The sequence below is a fragment of the Saccoglossus kowalevskii genome, chromosome 1, assembly GCF_978046115.1.
Source record: "Saccoglossus kowalevskii chromosome 1, keSacKowa6.1, whole genome shotgun sequence".
NCBI classification, from domain to species: domain Eukaryota; kingdom Metazoa; phylum Hemichordata; class Enteropneusta; family Harrimaniidae; genus Saccoglossus; species Saccoglossus kowalevskii.
Genome location: NC_140641.1, coordinates 35,978,308 through 36,003,855, shown reverse-complemented (window position 1 = coordinate 36,003,855; position 25,548 = coordinate 35,978,308). Strand labels below are relative to the sequence as shown.

Here is a 25,548-nt window from a genome sequence, read left to right as displayed (position 1 = left end):
TTTTCAAGTCTTTTTTACATCTTTCTTTACAGTGGAACCCGACCGTGTACAAAACGTAGACAGAGACTATGTTTCATTTACTATAGTGATCTGTAATTTCGTTTTTTATATTACTGTTCTTAATACACCCTTGTATGAATATTGAACACGCCCTCAAAGACGTTAAACTGATACAAACTGACAAGTGAATATCCAGCATTGACATACGTCAATTTAAGTCGAACGTTGTTTATTTTTATCCCTCTGCTTTTCATTTATTGACTAAAATGTTTATACTTCTGATATCAGCCTTGCGAGATATAGTGTATATATTGTATAGTTTGATCGACTACCATGTTCTGCTTTTAATTTTATTCGGCAATGTTTCGACATGACAAAAAGTCCATAAGTACAGTGATAATTATGTTTTAAAAATACAGTTTACCAATCAACATATGGTATTTTATTCATGTATTAATATGCCACAATTGTGGAAGCAGAAATAAACCTATTAACTGTAAGCTGTTATTTGATGTACCTGCATATGTGTTCCTGCATGCACATTTGAAAAACACAGAAGCTGTATTGGCCAAATTCTATAGTCGATCGAAAGAATTAAGGCCAGCGTCAGTGTTATGGCTTGGACCATTTGCACCAGTAGTATTGCTCAATCATCCACAGACCGTAAAGGTTATATTGTGCGCTACAGGTATGTGTTTAGTCATTACATCATATTTAATCACACTCCTATTCGCAGGCGGGGAGAACCCCTAAACTAAATATGACAACAGTTTAAATTGGCACAAAAAAACTATCAACCATTTTTTTCACAAGCACTAGTTACAATACTACGGATATGTTATTTATGCCATATTTGGTCATTAAATATGTTAATCAGATCTAGTTTGCAATATCTTCAATATAACACTGTTGAAATGTTTTTGTCTGCCATACTGCTCTTGATATTACTTGTACGTGATCTAAGCTTTGTGCAAAGAACTGGTGAAAACTGCTAAAGTTGCCAAAATAACACAAACTCAACTTTTAGACAATCCTGGGCAACCAAATAGATATATGTTGCACATGTTTCCTTGATACTGTTCAGTCCCAACAACTAGCCCAAATTACAGTTTTCTGAGAAGCTGTTGTAGCTGTTGATTTGGCCAGTGATGATTGTCAGCGGGTGGTAATGTCTGACTGTTTCCCCCGATAATAGAGACAGGTAGAGAACATAACTATCCACTAAAGAAGCAGATTCATTTTACATTTTATCTCAACTGTACTTTTGGGATAACTTAATTGTCACACTTGTGTAGAGCGAATTATTTAGTAGGAAGCTTGGATAATTTTACTTATGATGTTCACTTATTTCAATCAAAACATCTGACGGCCCTTCGTTCATGTATATCATATTTTGTCATATTCCATCCATATCTAGAACCGAAAGATGATTTATTTTACCTCATGTTAAAACCATGGTTAGGCGATGGACTTCTAATGAGAAAAGGACAGAAATGGTTTAGAAATCGACTACTTGTGACTCCAGGATTTCATTTTGGCATTCTCAGACCTTATGTACAGATATACAATGAGTGTGTGAAGACGATGCTGGTATGTTTAATATAGGACCAAGTCAGTTTCACCCTTTTACATTTTACTTTCTTCACGACGTCTTGTGAAAAACGTTTAACGGAATGTTCCGATATTTTTATGATGATGACCCTAATGTGACTTGGTTTACTTAGTTTGGCAGTCTTCTTGAATTTGAAACCGCTCTTGAAACCGGAAGTCGCCATTCTAAACCCTTAAATATCTTTCTAAACCACCAAACATTGCGTAAAAGTTGTTTTTAAACATCTATGTTTAAAGAACATTAAAGTTTGAGAAACGTGGGAGGTAGATAACGTTATTTGGCTGCCATGTAGTTTTTGCTGGTGCTTCAGTTATCATATTACTTTGTAATTTGCAATGTTGCCATGTTCTTGTCTGAACTCTTCCAGACAGTGAAAAAAATATTTTCATCTTTGATTTCTGACAAAAATGAATGAATGAATGCACCAACCGATCAAATTGGTATTTTGTATATAGCATGTATGGCTAAAACTTCTTATAGGAAAAATAATTTTCACGTGGTTTGGCGCCTTCTAGGATTTTCAGCAAAAATGGTAGAAATTGGGGAAATTGTTTCTGATGAATGTTTTAACTAATGAATTTAAAATTTGGCATGTAGCTTATATGACCATAGTTTCTTATATGTGAAAATTAAAATAATTTGTATCAGTCACATACCTACCTGCTTGGATTTTCGGCCAAAATTTCCACAATTTGCGATCGTCGCGAATTATTCCGATTAGTAGTATTATTATATTTAATTATAATAAGACTTATCTGAAACAATAACTATTACTAGTAACTATATGTATGTTTGTTATAAACCTTTTCGTTAAATATAAGTAGCAAATCGGTATGTAAATAATATGAGATTATTACAAAGATACCTCAAAGTATGACGATGACAGTGCAGCGGGAGTATCGACCGATGCGTAGCGGAGGTCGATGCGATGGTGTACTGTCTGAGTGCATACTTTGAGGCATCCTCGTAATAACCCTATTATTATACATTCCCAAGGATACATCATGGGAATGCCGAAATCAAAAATGTTTAGAAAAGAATCAGCGAACTTCTTGTGGAGTCTTGTGAAGTCCTGTTAGCAGCCAAGTTTGTTTTTATTATTAGAGCACGCTTATCATTCCATATTTGGAATTCGCATTTTTTTATATGGTAGGATGAAAATACCCCGTAAAACACCGCAAAATTACGGCACGCTATAATATATTATATAATAATAAAATGTATTTATGTATTATATAAGAGATTATTTTATTCAAAACAGGATAAATGGTCTGACCTATGGAAGTCAGTGGGGTCTCGGACATGCTCTATAGAAGTGTTCGAGCACGCAGGACTTTTGACATTGGATATTTTATTGAAGTGTATATTCAGCCAAGACAGTAACTGTCAAACTACAAGGTATGTCAAATCACAGATTCCGATAAAAAATGACCTTTGCTGATATCATTTCACTTTACAACTTTATATATACATGTACATTTATTATAATTTTAAAACTTCTTCTTCAGTTCTCAACACCCCTATGTCAGTAGCGTTCATGCTCTAACATATCTGATAGCTGAACGCATTAGATGTATACCTTACCACAACGACATGATATATAACTTGTCCATCAGTGGATATAAATTCAGGAAAGCCCTCAGATCAGTTCATGGTTATTCTGCACGAGTTATCCAAGAACGAAAACAAGCTCTGCGACAAGATGGAGGTGTCACACTCAAAAGGAAATACATCGATTTTCTAGATATTCTCTTGACTGCTAAGGTACTACGTTAATTATAATCTACACATTCAGAACCATCAAGGACTGAGACATCATATATAAAAGATACTTTTAAAGCTCCTTATCCTAATCTAAATGTTTCGAATATAAATAGACAAATAAAAACATCCACAAATTTATTTCAGGGCATGGCGTTATTGGCGTTAGTCTGAATAACACGCACTACTCGATAAATTATACGCTTATCAAGTCATCTTGGGGGGAGTAGCATAATATGGGGAACATAATAATCTCACCCTAAAAATACGGGCAATTATTATATGGGATCAGTACCAATACATCAACCGTTGAATTGTAACATACAAACGTAAACACTTGGTTTATTTCATGTCTGCGTTCGTCAGTCATATTTGCCTTTGCATTCTACTTCCCTAGGATGCAGATGATAATGGTCTGTCTGACAAAGAAATTCAAGATGAAGTCGATACCTTTATGTTCGAGGGAAACGATACAACTGCCAGTGGGTTATCCTGGTGTATGTATTACCTTGCAACTCATCCGGAACATCAAAGAAAATGCCAAGAAGAAGTTGATAACTTGTTGAATGAAAGAGCAATGGATGAAATTGAATGGTAATGTTTATGTTCATTTTGTTTACCTCATAGTGGAGGTAACTTCTCTGACAAACTTTCTTTAGACAAAGTTGTACCAATTTAACTTATTCATTGTAGCATTTAATATATTTCTGTGTTAATATATATTGATAGTACTATTAGTAATTGTGTTAATATTTAACATAAAAATAGATTTGTTTTGTACTTTTATTCAAAGACGTGGTTCACTTCAAATAAGATTACATTACATAATGTGTATTCAGCTAAAAATACAATCAGATTACCCTTTGTTTGTTTAACAAGTATTATGATATTTAGGCAATTTAGAAAAAGTATTCTGCAGGCAGAGATGAAAGTAATCCTTGATTTTTTTGGATATCCACCTGCATCATACAAGTCAATATAAATAATACCTCTGGGAAGGAAGTCTGTGTAACATACACTCCTGTCATTTATGAGTATTTTAGAATTGTTCCAAACTACGATGTTTTCTACTGACTGAATGGCACATCATCAACTGTACAGATGGCTCTTACAAAAAAAGACAGTGTGGTAGACAGTACACAAAGTTGATATTTACATCAGGAGATAATCACTAATCATAGTATTTCTTGCCACCCTGTCTGGCCCCCTTCAAATAAATTTGTGGATAAATCTGTTTAATGTTTTAATTTCGTTCATTTTAACAACTATAAAATGAAATAAATAAAGAAATTGTGGAATTAGCAGTGATTTAACTATTTGTGTTTTGCCTGTCAATGACAGTTTTCGAACATACCAAAACTGCAAGCATTTTTAAGCGAATCGAGTGATCCTTCAATCTTCAATTTACATTCTAGATGTAACAAAAATATATTTGATTGGTGACAATGGCCAGTGAATACTATAGGTTTTATCCATACGATACCTCCGCGCCCAAATGACGAATGAATCATACAATGTAAACTAATTATTAACAGAGCTTAAATATCTCAAGAAGCAGGTTAAATCATTTTCAGATGATGAATATGTCGTATCCGAGCCTTGAATATGTATTCCCTTTATAGACTCACTTTGTTTAAGTGATGTCAGAAATAACTCAATGGAATGATTGGGTGGGACAGGGTTTTTTTTTTATTTTTTTAGACTACTCTGGGAAATGTCTGTGTTTATTTTTGTTGATTACAATTTCATGAACGACAAGGTTTGAACATTTACTAAAAGTATCTGGGACGTTTTAGAGACTAGTGTGACACATGCCTGCACTAAAAAAGTTGTATTTAAATAGTTTGCAGTCTTTGAAAATGTTTTACCTTCCACCTGTTCCAGAATTAATTATCTGATTATCGAGTTAAAAAGATTGAAGGAACATGCATGCTGTGAAACAACAGTGGTGAGATTAGATAAGTTATTGAAAACACTTAAAATTCTGGAATAAAAATGTAATAGTGATACCATTGGCCACACATTTACAGACCAGTGCGATTTTGTCATGAACACTGAATCTGAAATAAAAAGTATGTCACAAGTTTGCAACACATTTTAAAAACAAGTCAAAAGTAACTACGAGTATGATGCAAGCATATTTGCTAAACAAATAACATTCACTTAACTTAAACCTGCATATTTGTACAAGTTTGCCACCATTTCAAGTACACCTGATCAAACTAACTACAAGCTTGTTATTACTATTCACTAGCTTCTAAGGAGCTTGTTAATTTGTATGCCACATCGTCTCAACTAAAGAAAAGATTGACCCACATATATTTATCTGTTATAAAAACAGGGATGATCTAAGCCATTTGCCGTATACAACATTATGTATCAAGGAGAGTATGAGAATCAGAAGTCCTGTGCCCGTCATTGGACGTGAATTAACAACACCACTGACCCTTCCAAATGGAAGAGTGATTCCTGCAGGTGTGTTTATTTTAATAAATTAAATAATTTACTTAATAAACTGGTTTAGTAATAAAAAGATAATTGGTAACATTCCACGAGATATATAACAGAATAATTATATTCTCTATCAACAGGGTATAACGTAATAATACCAATATGTTTATTACACCATAATGAACTTATATGGGAAAATCCAACCATGTTTGATCCAACCAGATTCTTGCCAGAAAATGTAAAGGATCGATCTCCATTTGCATTCACACCCTTCTCGGCAGGACCAAAATAAAGCTTGTTTTTATCCATGGGATACGCGATTTGTAGTTGGCCACCTACCATATTTATGTAAAATGGCATGATCTGAAAGTCATCAATACTGTCATGAAATGTTTCTTAATGTTTAGCTGCAAACATCGAACACAACAACAGCAATAATAATAATAATATTAATAATAATAATAATTTTGCACTAATCAATTCATGTCGTATCGTTTTAGAAATTGTATTGGACAACATTTTGCAATGAATGAGATGAAAATAGTGATTGCGAAGACACTACGTAGATTTGACCTTTCACCTGTACCAGATAACCCCCCACATAGAGTGCATACTCTGGTCACCAGATCGTCAAATGGAATCCACCTGCACGTCAAGCCTAGAAATATGGGATAACAATCATGTTTAGACTTGTTATGTCTTCAGCAGCAAAGGTGTTTCTCATTTAAGGTTGGCCAGAAACAATACTTGCAAGCCATTTTATTAAGTATTAAGATATTTCAGGGACACAGCATAAAGGAGTCGTGAATGCCAGCGTGTACAATGATACAGTGTAAAACATGTTAATTGTTATCAGCTTGGTCAACCTGTGAAATACATAGTTTTACACATGATTTGTTTAATATAGGAGTTGATAACAATAGTCTAATAGTCACAAATGTGTTTTATGGAGAAAGGGTATTTTCAATAGTTTGCTTTTATCACTGCACACAAAGGAGATGATCATGAATATTTTTATGAAATTATGACACTATGAGGACTGCATGAACAACCACTGTATTGTAACCGGTGAGTTTTATCTTCCTGGTTTTCAGCTCAGTAAATGTTATTTATAGAAGACAAAAGCCAGGCGAATAATTTCATGAATATATGTTGTGTGGGATATATATAGAAATTGTGTCGACCAGTATTATATTACATTAAGTGGATGGATGGAAATATAAACTGTCAATTGCAATTTGGGGCAACCATAAGCAACAGTACTACCAGATATGAATTGACATGTACGAAACATAAATATGATTTAAATATAGAATTACGCAACACCACCGCCTACACGGGGAAAAACTGGTTTGGCGTAATGTTACTTCATTGTAGCAGGTATTATACATAACCTGATTGTATTGCCTGTATTTGAGTGTTTTGTTCAGCAGCACGACGTATTGTTTTAGCACTAGTTAATATGGAAAATAGTCTGTGGGACTTGTGGGCAGTGTGTACTGAACATTGCTAACGCTGAAAATTATTGAGTATCATATAGTACCAAGACATAGTGTTTGTAACCGTATGGTGTAGTATTAAGTTAAAATAGGTGAACATATTAGGCCAGTAAATTTGGGTTGACATAGGCGTTGTAGCTGAATGTGATATGAAACACTGATGTGACAGACAGGTCACATTTTTGACATTGGTGTTACGCGGCGACACTCGGAGTATAGCTCAAAGGTTATTGGGATGATTTTAAATTCAATTCTGACCAGGGATATGCTGGCAGGTACTCATTGGTACTATCTACTAACAACATACTCATCTCGTCAACTCATTGTTCCCCATCCACTTGTTTAACAATTGCTGCGCTGATTTTGAGTTTTCCGTAAAAAATACATGGTATTTATCGTCACTGGTGTTGGATCATACAAATTGTTGCTGACGTCAGTGCATTTGACACCCAGCAGCACACCAAATTGTACCACGTGTATTTACCCTATCATGGAAGAAAATTTTTTCTAATTAAACCTGATACTTTCGATTGTTAGTCTGAACCTTACACAACAAGGTCACAAGAGTGACAATCTGAAAATACCACAACAAGTCAAACGACACACGGCGTGAGCAATGAGCATAACCGAGTCGATCAACACGACACACGGATAACATTGAATACTAATAAAACGTTATGGACATCATACAGCCATCATCTGTGACCTTCAAAGCAACACAGATTGAATAGTAGTCAATCGGCGCTATAGATATGACATGAACACTATATTACTGTTAAGGGTCTTTGTATGACAAACGGTCACAAGTAACTACATTCAAAGCAGGGTCAAGAGCAATCACTGTGAACCTCCAGGTCACTTTCGGAACAGGTTCAAAGGAACTTCCGTCAAACTTAGTCTTAACTCCACAGCCCTGTATTCTCCTGGTCTATATACATATTCAAAACACATCCACACTATTTGAATCTACCAATTACACTGCATATTATTGTGTGCTAACATCTATCTCAATCGAGTTACTGTACTAATAACGTTATCACAATGTTAGTAATTGTTTATTCAGTTAAAACAAAGGGTGAAATGGGTTAACCAATTCAGCAATTCGCAAAGTTCATGCAAATGTTGTGTACAACAATGTTTGCATTCCCAATAACGGGCGTGAAATTCATTTTTCATTCGTATTTAACCAAACTCATTAAGGGTAAGACGAATTATGAAAGAGCAACTAATATTTTTTTTACATTTAATTAGTTTTCTCGTGTGTTGTTTCCAAGTCTTTTTTACATCTCTTTTTACAGTGGAACCCGACCGTGTACAACACGTTGACAGAGACCATGTTTCATTTACTATAATGATCTGTAATTTCGTGTTTTATATTACTGTTCTTAATACACCCCTGTATGAATATTGAACACGCCCTCAAAGGTGTTAAACTGATACAAACTGACAAGTCAATTTAAGCCGAACATTGTTTATTTTTATCCCTCTGCTTTTCATTTATTGACTAAAATGCTTATACTTCTGACATCAACCTTGCGAGATATAGTGTATATATTGTATAGTTTGATCGACTACCATGTTCTGCTTTTAATTGTATTCGGCAATGTAATGTACACATTGTACCAACAACTGCAAACAAGATGGAGGGCTGAGAGAGACCTGGCAGGAATACCAAGTCCAGATCGTCACTGGCTGTTTGGGAACATAATATTGGTTCGTAATATTCTGACATTACAATGTTCATGACAAAAAATCCATGTGTACACTGATAATTATGTTTTATAAATACAGTTTACCAATCAACATATGGTATTTTATTCATGTATTAATATGCCACAACTGTGGAAGCAGAAATAAACATATTAACTGTAAGCTGTTATTTGATGTACCTGCATATGTGTTCCTGCATGCACAGTTGAAAAACACAGAAGCTGCATTGGCCAAACTCTATAGTCGATCGAAAGAATTAAGCCCAGCGTCAGTGTTATGGCTTGGACCATTTGCACCAGTAGTATTGCTCAATCATCCACAGACCGTAAAGGTTATATTGTGCACTACAGGTATGTGTTTACGTCATTACATCATATTTAATCACACTCCTATTCGCAGGCGGGGAGAACCCCTAAACTAAATATGACAACAGTTTAAATTGGCACAAAAAAACTATCAACCATTTTTTTCACAAGCGCTAGTTACAATACTACGGATATGTTATTTATGCCATATTAGGTCATTAAATATGTTAATCAGATCTAGTTTGCAATATCTTCAATATAACAATGTTGAAATGTCTTTGTCTGCCATACTGCTCTTGATATTACTTTGTACGTGATCTAAGCATTGTGCAAAGAACTGGTGAAAACTGCTAAAGTTGCCAAAATAACACAAACTCAACTTTTAGACAATCCTGGGCAACCAAATAGATACATGTTGCACATGTTTCCTTGATACTGTTCAGTCCCAACAACTAGCCCAAATTACAGTTTTCTGAGAAGCTGTTGTAGCTGTTGATTTGGCCAGTGATGATGTCAACGAGTGGAAATGTCTGACTGTTTCCTCCCGATAATAGAGAACTATCCACTAAAGAGGCAGATTCATTTTACATTTTATCTCAAGTGTACTTTTGGGATCACTTAATTGTCACACTTGTGTAGAGCGAATTATTTAGTAGGAAGCTTGGATAATTTTACTTATGATGTTCACTTATTTCAATCAAAACATCTGACGGCCCTTCGTTCATGTATATCATATTTTGTCATATTCCATCCATATCTAGATCCGAAAGATGATTTATTTTACCACATGTTAAAACCATGGTTAGGCGATGGACTTCTAATGAGCAAAGGACAGAAATGGTTTAGAAATCGACTACTTGTGACTCCAGGATTTCATTTTGGCATTCTCAGACCTTATGTACAGATATACAATGAATGTGTGAAGACGATGTTGGTATGTTTAATATAGGACCAAGTCAGTTTCACCCTTTTACATTTTACTTTCTTCACGACGTCTTGTGAAAAACGTTTAACGGAATGTTCCGATATTTTTATGATGATGACCCTAATGTGACTTGGTTTACTTGGTTTGGCAGTCTTCTTGAATTTGAAACCGCTCTTGAAACCGGAAGTCGCCATTCTAAACCCTTAAATATCCTTCTAAACCACTAAACATTGCGGTAAAAGTTGTTTTTAAACATCCATGTTTAAAGAACATTAAAGTTTGAGAAACGTGGGAGGTAGATAACGTTATTTGGCTGCCAGAAAACAGAAAGTAGTTTTTGCTGGTGCTTCAGTTATCATATTACTTTGTAATTTGCAATGTTGCCATGTTCTTGTCTGAACTCTTCCAGACAGTGAAAAAAATATGTTCATCTTTGATTTCTGACAAAAATGAATGAATGAATGCACCAACCGATCAAATTGGTATTTTGTATATAGCATGTATGGCTAAAACTTCTTATAGGAAAAATACTTTTTACGTGGTTTGGCGCCTTCTAGGATTTTCAGCAAAAATGGTAGAAATTGGGGAATTTGTTTCTGATGAATGTTTTAACTAATGAATTTAAAATTTGGCATGTAGCTTATATGACCCTATTTTCTTATATGTGAAAATTAAAATAATTTATTATTATATAATATATTATAGCGTGCCGTAATTTTGCGGTGTTTTACGGGGTATTTTCATCCTACCATATAAAAAAATGCGAATTCCAAATATGGAATGATAAGCGTGCTCTAATAATAAAAACAAACTTGGCTGCTAACAGGACTTCTCAAGACTCCACAAGAAGTTCGCTGATTCTTTTCTAAACATTTTTGATTTCGGCATTCCCATGATGTATCCTTGGGAATGTATAATACTAGGGTTATTACGAGGATGCCTCAAAGTATGCACTCAGACAGTACACCATCGCATCGACCTCCGCTACTCATCGGTCGATACTCCCGCTGCACTGTCATCGGCATACTTTGAGGTATCTTTGTAATAATCTCGTATTATTTACATACCGATTTGCTACTTATATTTAACGAAAAGGTTTATAACAAACATACATATAGTTACTAGTAATAGTTATTGTTTCAGATAAGTCTTATTATAATTAAATATAATAATACTACTAATCGGAATAATTCGCGACGATCGCAAATTGTGGAGATTTTGGCCGAAAATCCAAGCAGGTAGGTATGTGACTGATACAAAATGTATTTATGTATTATATAAGAGTTTATTTTATTCAAAACAGGATAAATGGTCTGACCTATGGAAGTCAGTGGGGTCTCGGACATGCTCTATAGAAGTGTTCGAGCACGCAGGACTTTTGACATTGGATATTTTATTGAAGTGTATATTCAGCCAAGACAGTAACTGTCAAACTACAAGGTATGTCAAATCACAGATTCCGATAAAAAAATTACCTTTGCTGATATCATTTCACTTTACAACTTTATATATACATGTACATTTATTATAATTTTAAAACTTCTTCTTCAGTTCTCAACACCCCTATGTCAGTAGCGTTCATGCTCTAACATATCTGATAGCTGAACGCATTAGATGTATACCTTACCACAACGACATGATATATAACTTGTCCATCAGTGGATATAAATTCAGGAAAGCCCTCAGATCAGTTCATGGTTATTCTGCACGAGTTATCCAAGAACGAAAACAAGCTCTGCGACAAGATGGAGGTGTCACACTCAAAAGGAAATACATCGATTTTCTAGATATTCTCTTGACTGCTAAGGTACTACGTTAATTATAATCTACACATTCAGAACCATCAAGGACTGAGACATCATATATAAAAGATACTTTTAAAGCTCCTTATCCTAATCTAAATGTTTCGAATATAAATAGACAAATAAAAACATCCACAAATTTATTTCAGGGCATGGCGTTATTGGCGTTAGTCTGAATAACACGCACTACTCGATAAATTATACGCTTATCAAGTCATCTTGGGGGGAGTAGCATAATATGGGGAACATAATAATCTCACCCTAAAAATACGGGCAATTATTATATGGGATCAGTACCAATACATCAACCGTTGAATTGTAACATACAAACGTAAACACTTGGTTTATTTCATGTCTGCGTTCGTCAGTCATATTTGCCTTTGCATTCTACTTCCCTAGGATGCAGATGATAATGGTCTGTCTGACAAAGAAATTCAAGATGAAGTCGATACCTTTATGTTCGAGGGAAACGATACAACTGCCAGTGGGTTATCCTGGTGTATGTATTACCTTGCAACTCATCCGGAACATCAAAGAAAATGCCAAGAAGAAGTTGATAACTTGTTGAATGAAAGAGCAATGGATGAAATTGAATGGTAATGTTTATGTTCATTTTGTTTACCTCATAGTGGAGGTAACTTCTCTGACAAACTTTCTTTAGACAAAGTTGTACCAATTTAACTTATTCATTGTAGCATTTAATATATTTCTGTGTTAATATATATTGATAGTACTATTAGTAATTGTGTTAATATTTAACATAAAAATAGATTTGTTTTGTACTTTTATTCAAAGACGTGGTTCACTTCAAATAAGATTACATTACATAATGTGTATTCAGCTAAAAATACAATCAGATTACCCTTTGTTTGTTTAACAAGTATTATGATATTTAGGCAATTTAGAAAAAGTATTCTGCAGGCAGAGATGAAAGTAATCCTTGATTTTTTTGGATATCCACCTGCATCATACAAGTCAATATAAATAATACCTCTGGGAAGGAAGTCTGTGTAACATACACTCCTGTCATTTATGAGTATTTTAGAATTGTTCCAAACTACGATGTTTTCTACTGACTGAATGGCACATCATCAACTGTACAGATGGCTCTTACAAAAAAAGACAGTGTGGTAGACAGTACACAAAGTTGATATTTACATCAGGAGATAATCACTAATCATAGTATTTCTTGCCACCCTGTCTGGCCCCCTTCAAATAAATTTGTGGATAAATCTGTTTAATGTTTTAATTTCGTTCATTTTAACAACTATAAAATGAAATAAATAAAGAAATTGTGGAATTAGCAGTGATTTAACTATTTGTGTTTTGCCTGTCAATGACAGTTTTCGAACATACCAAAACTGCAAGCATTTTTAAGCGAATCGAGTGATCCTTCAATCTTCAATTTACATTCTAGATGTAACAAAAATATATTTGATTGGTGACAATGGCCAGTGAATACTATAGGTTTTATCCATACGATACCTCCGCGCCCAAATGACGAATGAATCATACAATGTAAACTAATTATTAACAGAGCTTAAATATCTCAAGAAGCAGGTTAAATCATTTTCAGATGATGAATATGTCGTATCCGAGCCTTGAATATGTATTCCCTTTATAGACTCACTTTGTTTAAGTGATGTCAGAAATAACTCAATGGAATGATTGGGTGGGACAGGGTTTTTTTTTTTTTTTTTTAGACTACTCTGGGAAATGTCTGTGTTTATTTTTGTTGATTACAATTTCATGAACGACAAGGTTTGAACATTTACTAAAAGTATCTGGGACGTTTTAGAGACTAGTGTGACACATGCCTGCACTAAAAAAGTTGTATTTAAATAGTTTGCAGTCTTTGAAAATGTTTTACCTTCCACCTGTTCCAGAATTAATTATCTGATTATCGAGTTAAAAAGATTGAAGGAACATGCATGCTGTGAAACAACAGTGGTGAGATTAGATAAGTTATTGAAAACACTTAAAATTCTGGAATAAAAATGTAATAGTGATACCATTGGCCACACATTTACAGACCAGTGCGATTTTGTCATGAACACTGAATCTGAAATAAAAAGTATGTCACAAGTTTGCAACACATTTTAAAAACAAGTCAAAAGTAACTACGAGTATGATGCAAGCATATTTGCTAAACAAATAACATTCACTTAACTTAAACCTGCATATTTGTACAAGTTTGCCACCATTTCAAGTACACCTGATCAAACTAACTACAAGCTTGTTATTACTATTCACTAGCTTCTAAGGAGCTTGTTAATTTGTATGCCACATCGTCTCAACTAAAGAAAAGATTGACCCACATATATTTATCTGTTATAAAAACAGGGATGATCTAAGCCATTTGCCGTATACAACATTATGTATCAAGGAGAGTATGAGAATCAGAAGTCCTGTGCCCGTCATTGGACGTGAATTAACAACACCACTGACCCTTCCAAATGGAAGAGTGATTCCTGCAGGTGTGTTTATTTTAATAAATTAAATAATTTACTTAATAAACTGGTTTAGTAATAAAAAGATAATTGGTAACATTCCACGAGATATATAACAGAATAATTATATTCTCTATCAACAGGGTATAACGTAATAATACCAATATGTTTATTACACCATAATGAACTTATATGGGAAAATCCAACCATGTTTGATCCAACCAGATTCTTGCCAGAAAATGTAAAGGATCGATCTCCATTTGCATTCACACCCTTCTCGGCAGGACCAAAATAAAGCTTGTTTTTATCCATGGGATACGCGATTTGTAGTTGGCCACCTACCATATTTATGTAAAATGGCATGATCTGAAAGTCATCAATACTGTCATGAAATGTTTCTTAATGTTTAGCTGCAAACATCGAACACAACAACAGCAATAATAATAATAATATTAATAATAATAATAATTTTGCACTAATCAATTCATGTCGTATCGTTTTAGAAATTGTATTGGACAACATTTTGCAATGAATGAGATGAAAATAGTGATTGCGAAGACACTACGTAGATTTGACCTTTCACCTGTACCAGATAACCCCCCACATAGAGTGCATACTCTGGTCACCAGATCGTCAAATGGAATCCACCTGCACGTCAAGCCTAGAAATATGGGATAACAATCATGTTTAGACTTGTTATGTCTTCAGCAGCAAAGGTGTTTCTCATTTAAGGTTGGCCAGAAACAATACTTGCAAGCCATTTTATTAAGTATTAAGATATTTCAGGGACACAGCATAAAGGAGTCGTGAATGCCAGCGTGTACAATGATACAGTGTAAAACATGTTAATTGTTATCAGCTTGGTCAACCTGTGAAATACATAGTTTTACACATGATTTGTTTAATATAGGAGTTGATAACAATAGTCTAATAGTCACAAATGTGTTTTATGGAGAAAGGGTATTTTCAATAGTTTGCTTTTATCACTGCACACAAAGGAGATGATCATGAATATTTTTATGAAATTATGACACTATGAGGACTGCATGAACAACCACTGTATTGTAACCGGTGAGTTTTATCTTCCTGGTTTTCAGCTCAGTAAATGTTATTTATAGAAGACAAAAGCCAGGCGAATAATTTCATGAATATATGTTGTGTGGGATATATATAGAAATTGTGTCGACCAGTATTATATTACATTAAGTGGATGGATGGAAATATAAACTGTCAATTGCAATTTGGGGCAACCATAAGCAACAGTACTACCAGATATGAATTGACATGTACGAAACATAAATATGATTTAAATATAGAATTACGCAACACCACCGCCTACACGGGGAAAAACTGGTTTGGCGTAATGTTACTTCATTGTAGCAGGTATTATACATGACCTGATTGTATTGCCTGTATTTGAGTGTTTTGTTCAGCAGCACGACGTATTGTTTTAGCACTAGTTAATATGGAAAATAGTCTGTGGGACTTGTGGGCAGTGTGTACTGAACATTGCTAACGCTGAAAATTATTGAGTATCATATAGTACCAAGACATAGTGTTTGTAACCGTATGGTGTAGTATTAAGTTAAAATAGGTGAACATATTAGGCCAGTAAATTTGGGTTGACATAGGCGTTGTAGCTGAATGTGATATGAAACACTGATGTGACAGACAGGTCACATTTTTGACATTGGTGTTACGCTGCGACACTAGGAGTATATAGCTCAAATGTTATTGGGATGTTTTTGAATTCAAATCTTATTATTGTATCAGTGTATCTGTCATTATTTTCCTGTCATTTCCTTTCCCTCCATACATAATTTTTGGAGGGTTAGGAGTTATAATTAATTGTATGATAGTTCAGACTCCCTGAAGATTGTACATGATATAAAACTTGATCATTTTACAGTTTTGAATTTTGAATAACTATTCAGTGCGTCAAAATTATTACAAAATGCAAAGGCATTATACGTCTCATCATTGTTTACATTGTCACATGACAGCAATGGTATTTAGAAAATTGAGTGTGTGTGGCAGAGTGTGGTCCCAAATGAACGCTATTTGATATGTTGCATACTGGGAGAAATGATAGAAGGTGCGCAAGTAGAATTCATACATATCAGATGTGTCCAGTCGTAGTAGTGTACGGCATCTCAGTCTCAAGTCTCAGTCGTAAAACTGACCCCATCCTAACGTAACTGAACGTAGGTAGTGTGATTATTCAGATGAGTCTGGCCGTATAGAGAATGTCCGGCTTAATTATGTCGTGATTGTGCAAAATGGTGACTATTCATTATTTGATGAGTTATTGAAAATACATGTTTCCGCTGACCAGGGATATGCTGGCTGATACTATCTACTAACAAGACACTCCTCTCGTCAACTCATTGTTCCCCATCCACTTGTTTAACAATTGCTGCGCTGATTTTGAGCTTTCCGTAAAAAATACATGGTATTTATTGTCACTGGTGTTGGATCATACAAATTGTTGCTGACGTCAATGTATTTGACACCCAGCAGTACACCAAAATGTACCACGTGTATTTACCCTGTCATGGAAGAAACATTTTTTTAATTAAACCTGATACTTTCGATTGTTAGATTGGACCTTACACAACAAGGTCACAAGAGTGACAATCTGAAAACACCACAAGTCAAACGACACACGGCGTGAGCACTGAGCATAACCAGTCGATCAACACGACAAACGGATAACATTGAATACTAATAAAACGTTATTGACATCATACAGCCACCATCTGTGACCTTCAAAGCAACACAGATTGAATAGTAGCCAATCGGCGCTGTAGATATGACATGAACACTATATTACTGTTAAGGAAGAACTCAGCCTAATAAAACGCATACATCCTTGAGATCTTTGTATGACAAACTCACGGCCACAAGTAACTACATTCAAAGCAGGTCACTGTCGGAACAGGTTCAATGGCACTTCTGTCAAACTTAGTCTTAACTCCACAGCCCTGTATTCTCCTGGTCTATATACATATTCAAAACACATCCACATTATTTGAATCTACCAATCACACAATGAATAGACAATAGTACAAATATCCAGATGTGAGATATGCATGCGTGATGTCACAAAGTTTTCATTGTGACCATGGCATTCTGACTCGTCTTCCTACATCTCAAAATATAAAGATCACATGTAAATATGACGTGGTAACACTGCATATTATTGTGCGGTAACCTCTACCTCAATCGAGTTACTGTAGTAATAACGTTATCACAATGTTAGTAATTGTTTATTCAGTTAAAACAAAGGGTGAAATGGGTTAACCAATTCAGCAATTCGCAAAGTTCATGCAAATGTTGTGTACAACAATGTTTGCATTCCCAATAACGGGCGTGAAATTCATTTTTCATTCGTATTTAACCAAACTCATTAAGGGTAAGACGAATTATTAGAGAGCAACTCATATTTCTTTTTACATTTAATTAGTTTTCTCGTGTGTTGTTTTCAAGTCTTTTTTACATCTTTCTTTACAGTGGAACCCGACCGTGTACAAAACGTAGACAGAGACTATGTTTCATTTACTATAGTGATCTGTAATTTCGTTTTTTATATTACTGTTCTTAATACACCCTTGTATGAATATTGAACACGCCCTCAAAGACGTTAAACTGATACAAACTGACAAGTGAATATCCAGCATTGACATACGTCAATTTAAGTCGAACGTTGTTTATTTTTATCCCTCTGCTTTTCATTTATTGACTAAAATGTTTATACTTCTGATATCAGCCTTGCGAGATATAGTGTATATATTGTATAGTTTGATCGACTACCATGTTCTGCTTTTAATTTTATTCGGCAATGTTTCGACATGACAAAAAGTCCATAAGTACAGTGATAATTATGTTTTAAAAATACAGTTTACCAATCAACATATGGTATTTTATTCATGTATTAATATGCCACAATTGTGGAAGCAGAAATAAACCTATTAACTGTAAGCTGTTATTTGATGTACCTGCATATGTGTTCCTGCATGCACATTTGAAAAACACAGAAGCTGTATTGGCCAAATTCTATAGTCGATCGAAAGAATTAAGGCCAGCGTCAGTGTTATGGCTTGGACCATTTGCACCAGTAGTATTGCTCAATCATCCACAGACCGTAAAGGTTATATTGTGCGCTACAGGTATGTGTTTAGTCATTACATCATATTTAATCACACTCCTATTCGCAGGCGGGGAGAACCCCTAAACTAAATATGACAACAGTTTAAATTGGCACAAAAAAACTATCAACCATTTTTTTCACAAGCACTAGTTACAATACTACGGATATGTTATTTATGCCATATTTGGTCATTAAATATGTTAATCAGATCTAGTTTGCAATATCTTCAATATAACACTGTTGAAATGTTTTTGTCTGCCATACTGCTCTTGATATTACTTGTACGTGATCTAAGCTTTGTGCAAAGAACTGGTGAAAACTGCTAAAGTTGCCAAAATAACACAAACTCAACTTTTAGACAATCCTGGGCAACCAAATAGATATATGTTGCACATGTTTCCTTGATACTGTTCAGTCCCAACAACTAGCCCAAATTACAGTTTTCTGAGAAGCTGTTGTAGCTGTTGATTTGGCCAGTGATGATTGTCAGCGGGTGGTAATGTCTGACTGTTTCCCCCGATAATAGAGACAGGTAGAGAACATAACTATCCACTAAAGAAGCAGATTCATTTTACATTTTATCTCAACTGTACTTTTGGGATAACTTAATTGTCACACTTGTGTAGAGCGAATTATTTAGTAGGAAGCTTGGATAATTTTACTTATGATGTTCACTTATTTCAATCAAAACATCTGACGGCCCTTCGTTCATGTATATCATATTTTGTCATATTCCATCCATATCTAGAACCGAAAGATGATTTATTTTACCTCATGTTAAAACCATGGTTAGGCGATGGACTTCTAATGAGAAAAGGACAGAAATGGTTTAGAAATCGACTACTTGTGACTCCAGGATTTCATTTTGGCATTCTCAGACCTTATGTACAGATATACAATGAGTGTGTGAAGACGATGCTGGTATGTTTAATATAGGACCAAGTCAGTTTCACCCTTTTACATTTTACTTTCTTCACGACGTCTTGTGAAAAACGTTTAACGGAATGTTCCGATATTTTTATGATGATGACCCTAATGTGACTTGGTTTACTTAGTTTGGCAGTCTTCTTGAATTTGAAACCGCTCTTGAAACCGGAAGTCGCCATTCTAAACCCTTAAATATCTTTCTAAACCACCAAACATTGCGTAAAAGTTGTTTTTAAACATCTATGTTTAAAGAACATTAAAGTTTGAGAAACGTGGGAGGTAGATAACGTTATTTGGCTGCCATGTAGTTTTTGCTGGTGCTTCAGTTATCATATTACTTTGTAATTTGCAATGTTGCCATGTTCTTGTCTGAACTCTTCCAGACAGTGAAAAAAATATTTTCATCTTTGATTTCTGACAAAAATGAATGAATGAATGCACCAACCGATCAAATTGGTATTTTGTATATAGCATGTATGGCTAAAACTTCTTATAGGAAAAATAATTTTCACGTGGTTTGGCGCCTTCTAGGATTTTCAGCAAAAATGGTAGAAATTGGGGAAATTGTTTCTGATGAATGTTTTAACTAATGAATTTAAAATTTGGCATGTAGCTTATATGACCATAGTTTCTTATATGTGAAAATTAAAATAATTTGTATCAGTCACATACCTACCTGCTTGGATTTTCGGCCAAAATTTCCACAATTTGCGATCGTCGCGAATTATTCCGATTAGTAGTATTATTATATTTAATTATAATAAGACTTATCTGAAACAATAACTATTACTAGTAACTATATGTATGTTTGTTATAAACCTTTTCGTTAAATATAAGTAGCAAATCGGTATGTAAATAATATGAGATTATTACAAAGATACCTCAAAGTATGACGATGACAGTGCAGCGGGAGTATCGACCGATGCGTAGCGGAGGTCGATGCGATGGTGTACTGTCTGAGTGCATACTTTGAGGCATCCTCGTAATAACCCTATTATTATACATTCCCAAGGATACATCATGGGAATGCCGAAATCAAAAATGTTTAGAAAAGAATCAGCGAACTTCTTGTGGAGTCTTGTGAAGTCCTGTTAGCAGCCAAGTTTGTTTTTATTATTAGAGCACGCTTATCATTCCATATTTGGAATTCGCATTTTTTTATATGGTAGGATGAAAATACCCCGTAAAACACCGCAAAATTACGGCACGCTATAATATATTATATAATAATAAAATGTATTTATGTATTATATAAGAGATTATTTTATTCAAAACAGGATAAATGGTCTGACCTATGGAAGTCAGTGGGGTCTCGGACATGCTCTATAGAAGTGTTCGAGCACGCAGGACTTTTGACATTGGATATTTTATTGAAGTGTATATTCAGCCAAGACAGTAACTGTCAAACTACAAGGTATGTCAAATCACAGATTCCGATAAAAAATGACCTTTGCTGATATCATTTCACTTTACAACTTTATATATACATGTACATTTATTATAATTTTAAAACTTCTTCTTCAGTTCTCAACACCCCTATGTCAGTAGCGTTCATGCTCTAACATATCTGATAGCTGAACGCATTAGATGTATACCTTACCACAACGACATGATATATAACTTGTCCATCAGTGGATATAAATTCAGGAAAGCCCTCAGATCAGTTCATGGTTATTCTGCACGAGTTATCCAAGAACGAAAACAAGCTCTGCGACAAGATGGAGGTGTCACACTCAAAAGGAAATACATCGATTTTCTAGATATTCTCTTGACTGCTAAGGTACTACGTTAATTATAATCTACACATTCAGAACCATCAAGGACTGAGACATCATATATAAAAGATACTTTTAAAGCTCCTTATCCTAATCTAAATGTTTCGAATATAAATAGACAAATAAAAACATCCACAAATTTATTTCAGGGCATGGCGTTATTGGCGTTAGTCTGAATAACACGCACTACTCGATAAATTATACGCTTATCAAGTCATCTTGGGGGGAGTAGCATAATATGGGGAACATAATAATCTCACCCTAAAAATACGGGCAATTATTATATGGGATCAGTACCAATACATCAACCGTTGAATTGTAACATACAAACGTAAACACTTGGTTTATTTCATGTCTGCGTTCGTCAGTCATATTTGCCTTTGCATTCTACTTCCCTAGGATGCAGATGATAATGGTCTGTCTGACAAAGAAATTCAAGATGAAGTCGATACCTTTATGTTCGAGGGAAACGATACAACTGCCAGTGGGTTATCCTGGTGTATGTATTACCTTGCAACTCATCCGGAACATCAAAGAAAATGCCAAGAAGAAGTTGATAACTTGTTGAATGAAAGAGCAATGGATGAAATTGAATGGTAATGTTTATGTTCATTTTGTTTACCTCATAGTGGAGGTAACTTCTCTGACAAACTTTCTTTAGACAAAGTTGTACCAATTTAACTTATTCATTGTAGCATTTAATATATTTCTGTGTTAATATATATTGATAGTACTATTAGTAATTGTGTTAATATTTAACATAAAAATAGATTTGTTTTGTACTTTTATTCAAAGACGTGGTTCACTTCAAATAAGATTACATTACATAATGTGTATTCAGCTAAAAATACAATCAGATTACCCTTTGTTTGTTTAACAAGTATTATGATATTTAGGCAATTTAGAAAAAGTATTCTGCAGGCAGAGATGAAAGTAATCCTTGATTTTTTTGGATATCCACCTGCATCATACAAGTCAATATAAATAATACCTCTGGGAAGGAAGTCTGTGTAACATACACTCCTGTCATTTATGAGTATTTTAGAATTGTTCCAAACTACGATGTTTTCTACTGACTGAATGGCACATCATCAACTGTACAGATGGCTCTTACAAAAAAAGACAGTGTGGTAGACAGTACACAAAGTTGATATTTACATCAGGAGATAATCACTAATCATAGTATTTCTTGCCACCCTGTCTGGCCCCCTTCAAATAAATTTGTGGATAAATCTGTTTAATGTTTTAATTTCGTTCATTTTAACAACTATAAAATGAAATAAATAAAGAAATTGTGGAATTAGCAGTGATTTAACTATTTGTGTTTTGCCTGTCAATGACAGTTTTCGAACATACCAAAACTGCAAGCATTTTTAAGCGAATCGAGTGATCCTTCAATCTTCAATTTACATTCTAGATGTAACAAAAATATATTTGATTGGTGACAATGGCCAGTGAATACTATAGGTTTTATCCATACGATACCTCCGCGCCCAAATGACGAATGAATCATACAATGTAAACTAATTATTAACAGAGCTTAAATATCTCAAGAAGCAGGTTAAATCATTTTCAGATGATGAATATGTCGTATCCGAGCCTTGAATATGTATTCCCTTTATAGACTCACTTTGTTTAAGTGATGTCAGAAATAACTCAATGGAATGATTGGGTGGGACAGGGTTTTTTTTTTATTTTTTTAGACTACTCTGGGAAATGTCTGTGTTTATTTTTGTTGATTACAATTTCATGAACGACAAGGTTTGAACATTTACTAAAAGTATCTGGGACGTTTTAGAGACTAGTGTGACACATGCCTGCACTAAAAAAGTTGTATTTAAATAGTTTGCAGTCTTTGAAAATGTTTTACCTTCCACCTGTTCCAGAATTAATTATCTGATTATCGAGTTAAAAAGATTGAAGGAACATGCATGCTGTGAAACAACAGTGGTGAGATTAGATAAGTTATTGAAAACACTTAAAATTCTGGAATAAAAATGTAATAGTGATACCATTGGCCACACATTTACAGACCAGTGCGATTTTGTCATGAACACTGAATCTGAAATAAAAAGTATGTCACAAGTTTGCAACACATTTTAAAAACAAGTCAAAAGTAACTACGAGTATGATGCAAGCATATTTGCTAAACAAATAACATTCACTTAACTTAAACCTGCATATTTGTACAAGTTTGCCACCATTTCAAGTACACCTGATCAAACTAACTACAAGCTTGTTATTACTATTCACTAGCTTCTAAGGAGCTTGTTAATTTGTATGCCACATCGTCTCAACTAAAGAAAAGATTGACCCACATATATTTATCTGTTATAAAAACAGGGATGATCTAAGCCATTTGCCGTATACAACATTATGTATCAAGGAGAGTATGAGAATCAGAAGTCCTGTGCCCGTCATTGGACGTGAATTAACAACACCACTGACCCTTCCAAATGGAAGAGTGATTCCTGCAGGTGTGTTTATTTTAATAAATTAAATAATTTACTTAATAAACTGGTTTAGTAATAAAAAGATAATTGGTAACATTCCACGAGATATATAACAGAATAATTATATTCTCTATCAACAGGGTATAACGTAATAATACCAATATGTTTATTACACCATAATGAACTTATATGGGAAAATCCAACCATGTTTGATCCAACCAGATTCTTGCCAGAAAATGTAAAGGATCGATCTCCATTTGCATTCACACCCTTCTCGGCAGGACCAAAATAAAGCTTGTTTTTATCCATGGGATACGCGATTTGTAGTTGGCCACCTACCATATTTATGTAAAATGGCATGATCTGAAAGTCATCAATACTGTCATGAAATGTTTCTTAATGTTTAGCTGCAAACATCGAACACAACAACAGCAATAATAATAATAATATTAATAATAATAATAATTTTGCACTAATCAATTCATGTCGTATCGTTTTAGAAATTGTATTGGACAACATTTTGCAATGAATGAGATGAAAATAGTGATTGCGAAGACACTACGTAGATTTGACCTTTCACCTGTACCAGATAACCCCCCACATAGAGTGCATACTCTGGTCACCAGATCGTCAAATGGAATCCACCTGCACGTCAAGCCTAGAAATATGGGATAACAATCATGTTTAGACTTGTTATGTCTTCAGCAGCAAAGGTGTTTCTCATTTAAGGTTGGCCAGAAACAATACTTGCAAGCCATTTTATTAAGTATTAAGATATTTCAGGGACACAGCATAAAGGAGTCGTGAATGCCAGCGTGTACAATGATACAGTGTAAAACATGTTAATTGTTATCAGCTTGGTCAACCTGTGAAATACATAGTTTTACACATGATTTGTTTAATATAGGAGTTGATAACAATAGTCTAATAGTCACAAATGTGTTTTATGGAGAAAGGGTATTTTCAATAGTTTGCTTTTATCACTGCACACAAAGGAGATGATCATGAATATTTTTATGAAATTATGACACTATGAGGACTGCATGAACAACCACTGTATTGTAACCGGTGAGTTTTATCTTCCTGGTTTTCAGCTCAGTAAATGTTATTTATAGAAGACAAAAGCCAGGCGAATAATTTCATGAATATATGTTGTGTGGGATATATATAGAAATTGTGTCGACCAGTATTATATTACATTAAGTGGATGGATGGAAATATAAACTGTCAATTGCAATTTGGGGCAACCATAAGCAACAGTACTACCAGATATGAATTGACATGTACGAAACATAAATATGATTTAAATATAGAATTACGCAACACCACCGCCTACACGGGGAAAAACTGGTTTGGCGTAATGTTACTTCATTGTAGCAGGTATTATACATAACCTGATTGTATTGCCTGTATTTGAGTGTTTTGTTCAGCAGCACGACGTATTGTTTTAGCACTAGTTAATATGGAAAATAGTCTGTGGGACTTGTGGGCAGTGTGTACTGAACATTGCTAACGCTGAAAATTATTGAGTATCATATAGTACCAAGACATAGTGTTTGTAACCGTATGGTGTAGTATTAAGTTAAAATAGGTGAACATATTAGGCCAGTAAATTTGGGTTGACATAGGCGTTGTAGCTGAATGTGATATGAAACACTGATGTGACAGACAGGTCACATTTTTGACATTGGTGTTACGCGGCGACACTCGGAGTATAGCTCAAAGGTT

The 25,548-nt window shown here is 34.4% G+C and overlaps 3 protein-coding genes across 3 annotated transcripts; all 3 read left to right on the top strand.

The window, feature by feature from the left end:
- The first annotated feature begins 1,428 nt into the window (after window positions 1-1,428).
- Window positions 1,429-6,948, top strand: LOC146750865 (cytochrome P450 4F2-like). Its single transcript, XM_085494741.1, has 6 exons — window positions 1,429-1,590; window positions 2,874-3,010; window positions 3,121-3,376; window positions 3,771-3,967; window positions 5,715-5,848; window positions 6,325-6,948. The coding sequence occupies exons 1-6, from the start codon at window positions 1,444-1,446 to the stop codon at window positions 6,351-6,353; spliced, it is 900 nt and encodes a 299-aa protein (XP_085350867.1). The 5' UTR covers window positions 1,429-1,443; the 3' UTR covers window positions 6,354-6,948.
- Window positions 6,949-8,437: 1,489 nt separating this feature from the next.
- LOC146750864 (cytochrome P450 4F3-like) lies at window positions 8,438-15,642 on the top strand. The gene is made up of 8 exons (XM_085494677.1): window positions 8,438-9,036; window positions 9,239-9,383; window positions 10,100-10,272; window positions 11,567-11,703; window positions 11,815-12,070; window positions 12,465-12,661; window positions 14,409-14,542; window positions 15,019-15,642. The coding sequence occupies exons 1-8, from the start codon at window positions 8,833-8,835 to the stop codon at window positions 15,045-15,047; spliced, it is 1,275 nt and encodes a 424-aa protein (XP_085350803.1). The 5' UTR covers window positions 8,438-8,832; the 3' UTR covers window positions 15,048-15,642.
- A 3,782-nt stretch (window positions 15,643-19,424) lies between these two features.
- LOC146750863 (cytochrome P450 4F2-like) lies at window positions 19,425-24,944 on the top strand. The gene is made up of 6 exons (XM_085494611.1): window positions 19,425-19,586; window positions 20,870-21,006; window positions 21,117-21,372; window positions 21,767-21,963; window positions 23,711-23,844; window positions 24,321-24,944. Exons 1-6 carry the CDS (start codon window positions 19,440-19,442, stop codon window positions 24,347-24,349), a joined length of 900 nt encoding a protein of 299 aa, XP_085350737.1. The 5' UTR covers window positions 19,425-19,439; the 3' UTR covers window positions 24,350-24,944.
- Window positions 24,945-25,548: the final 604 nt, after the last annotated feature.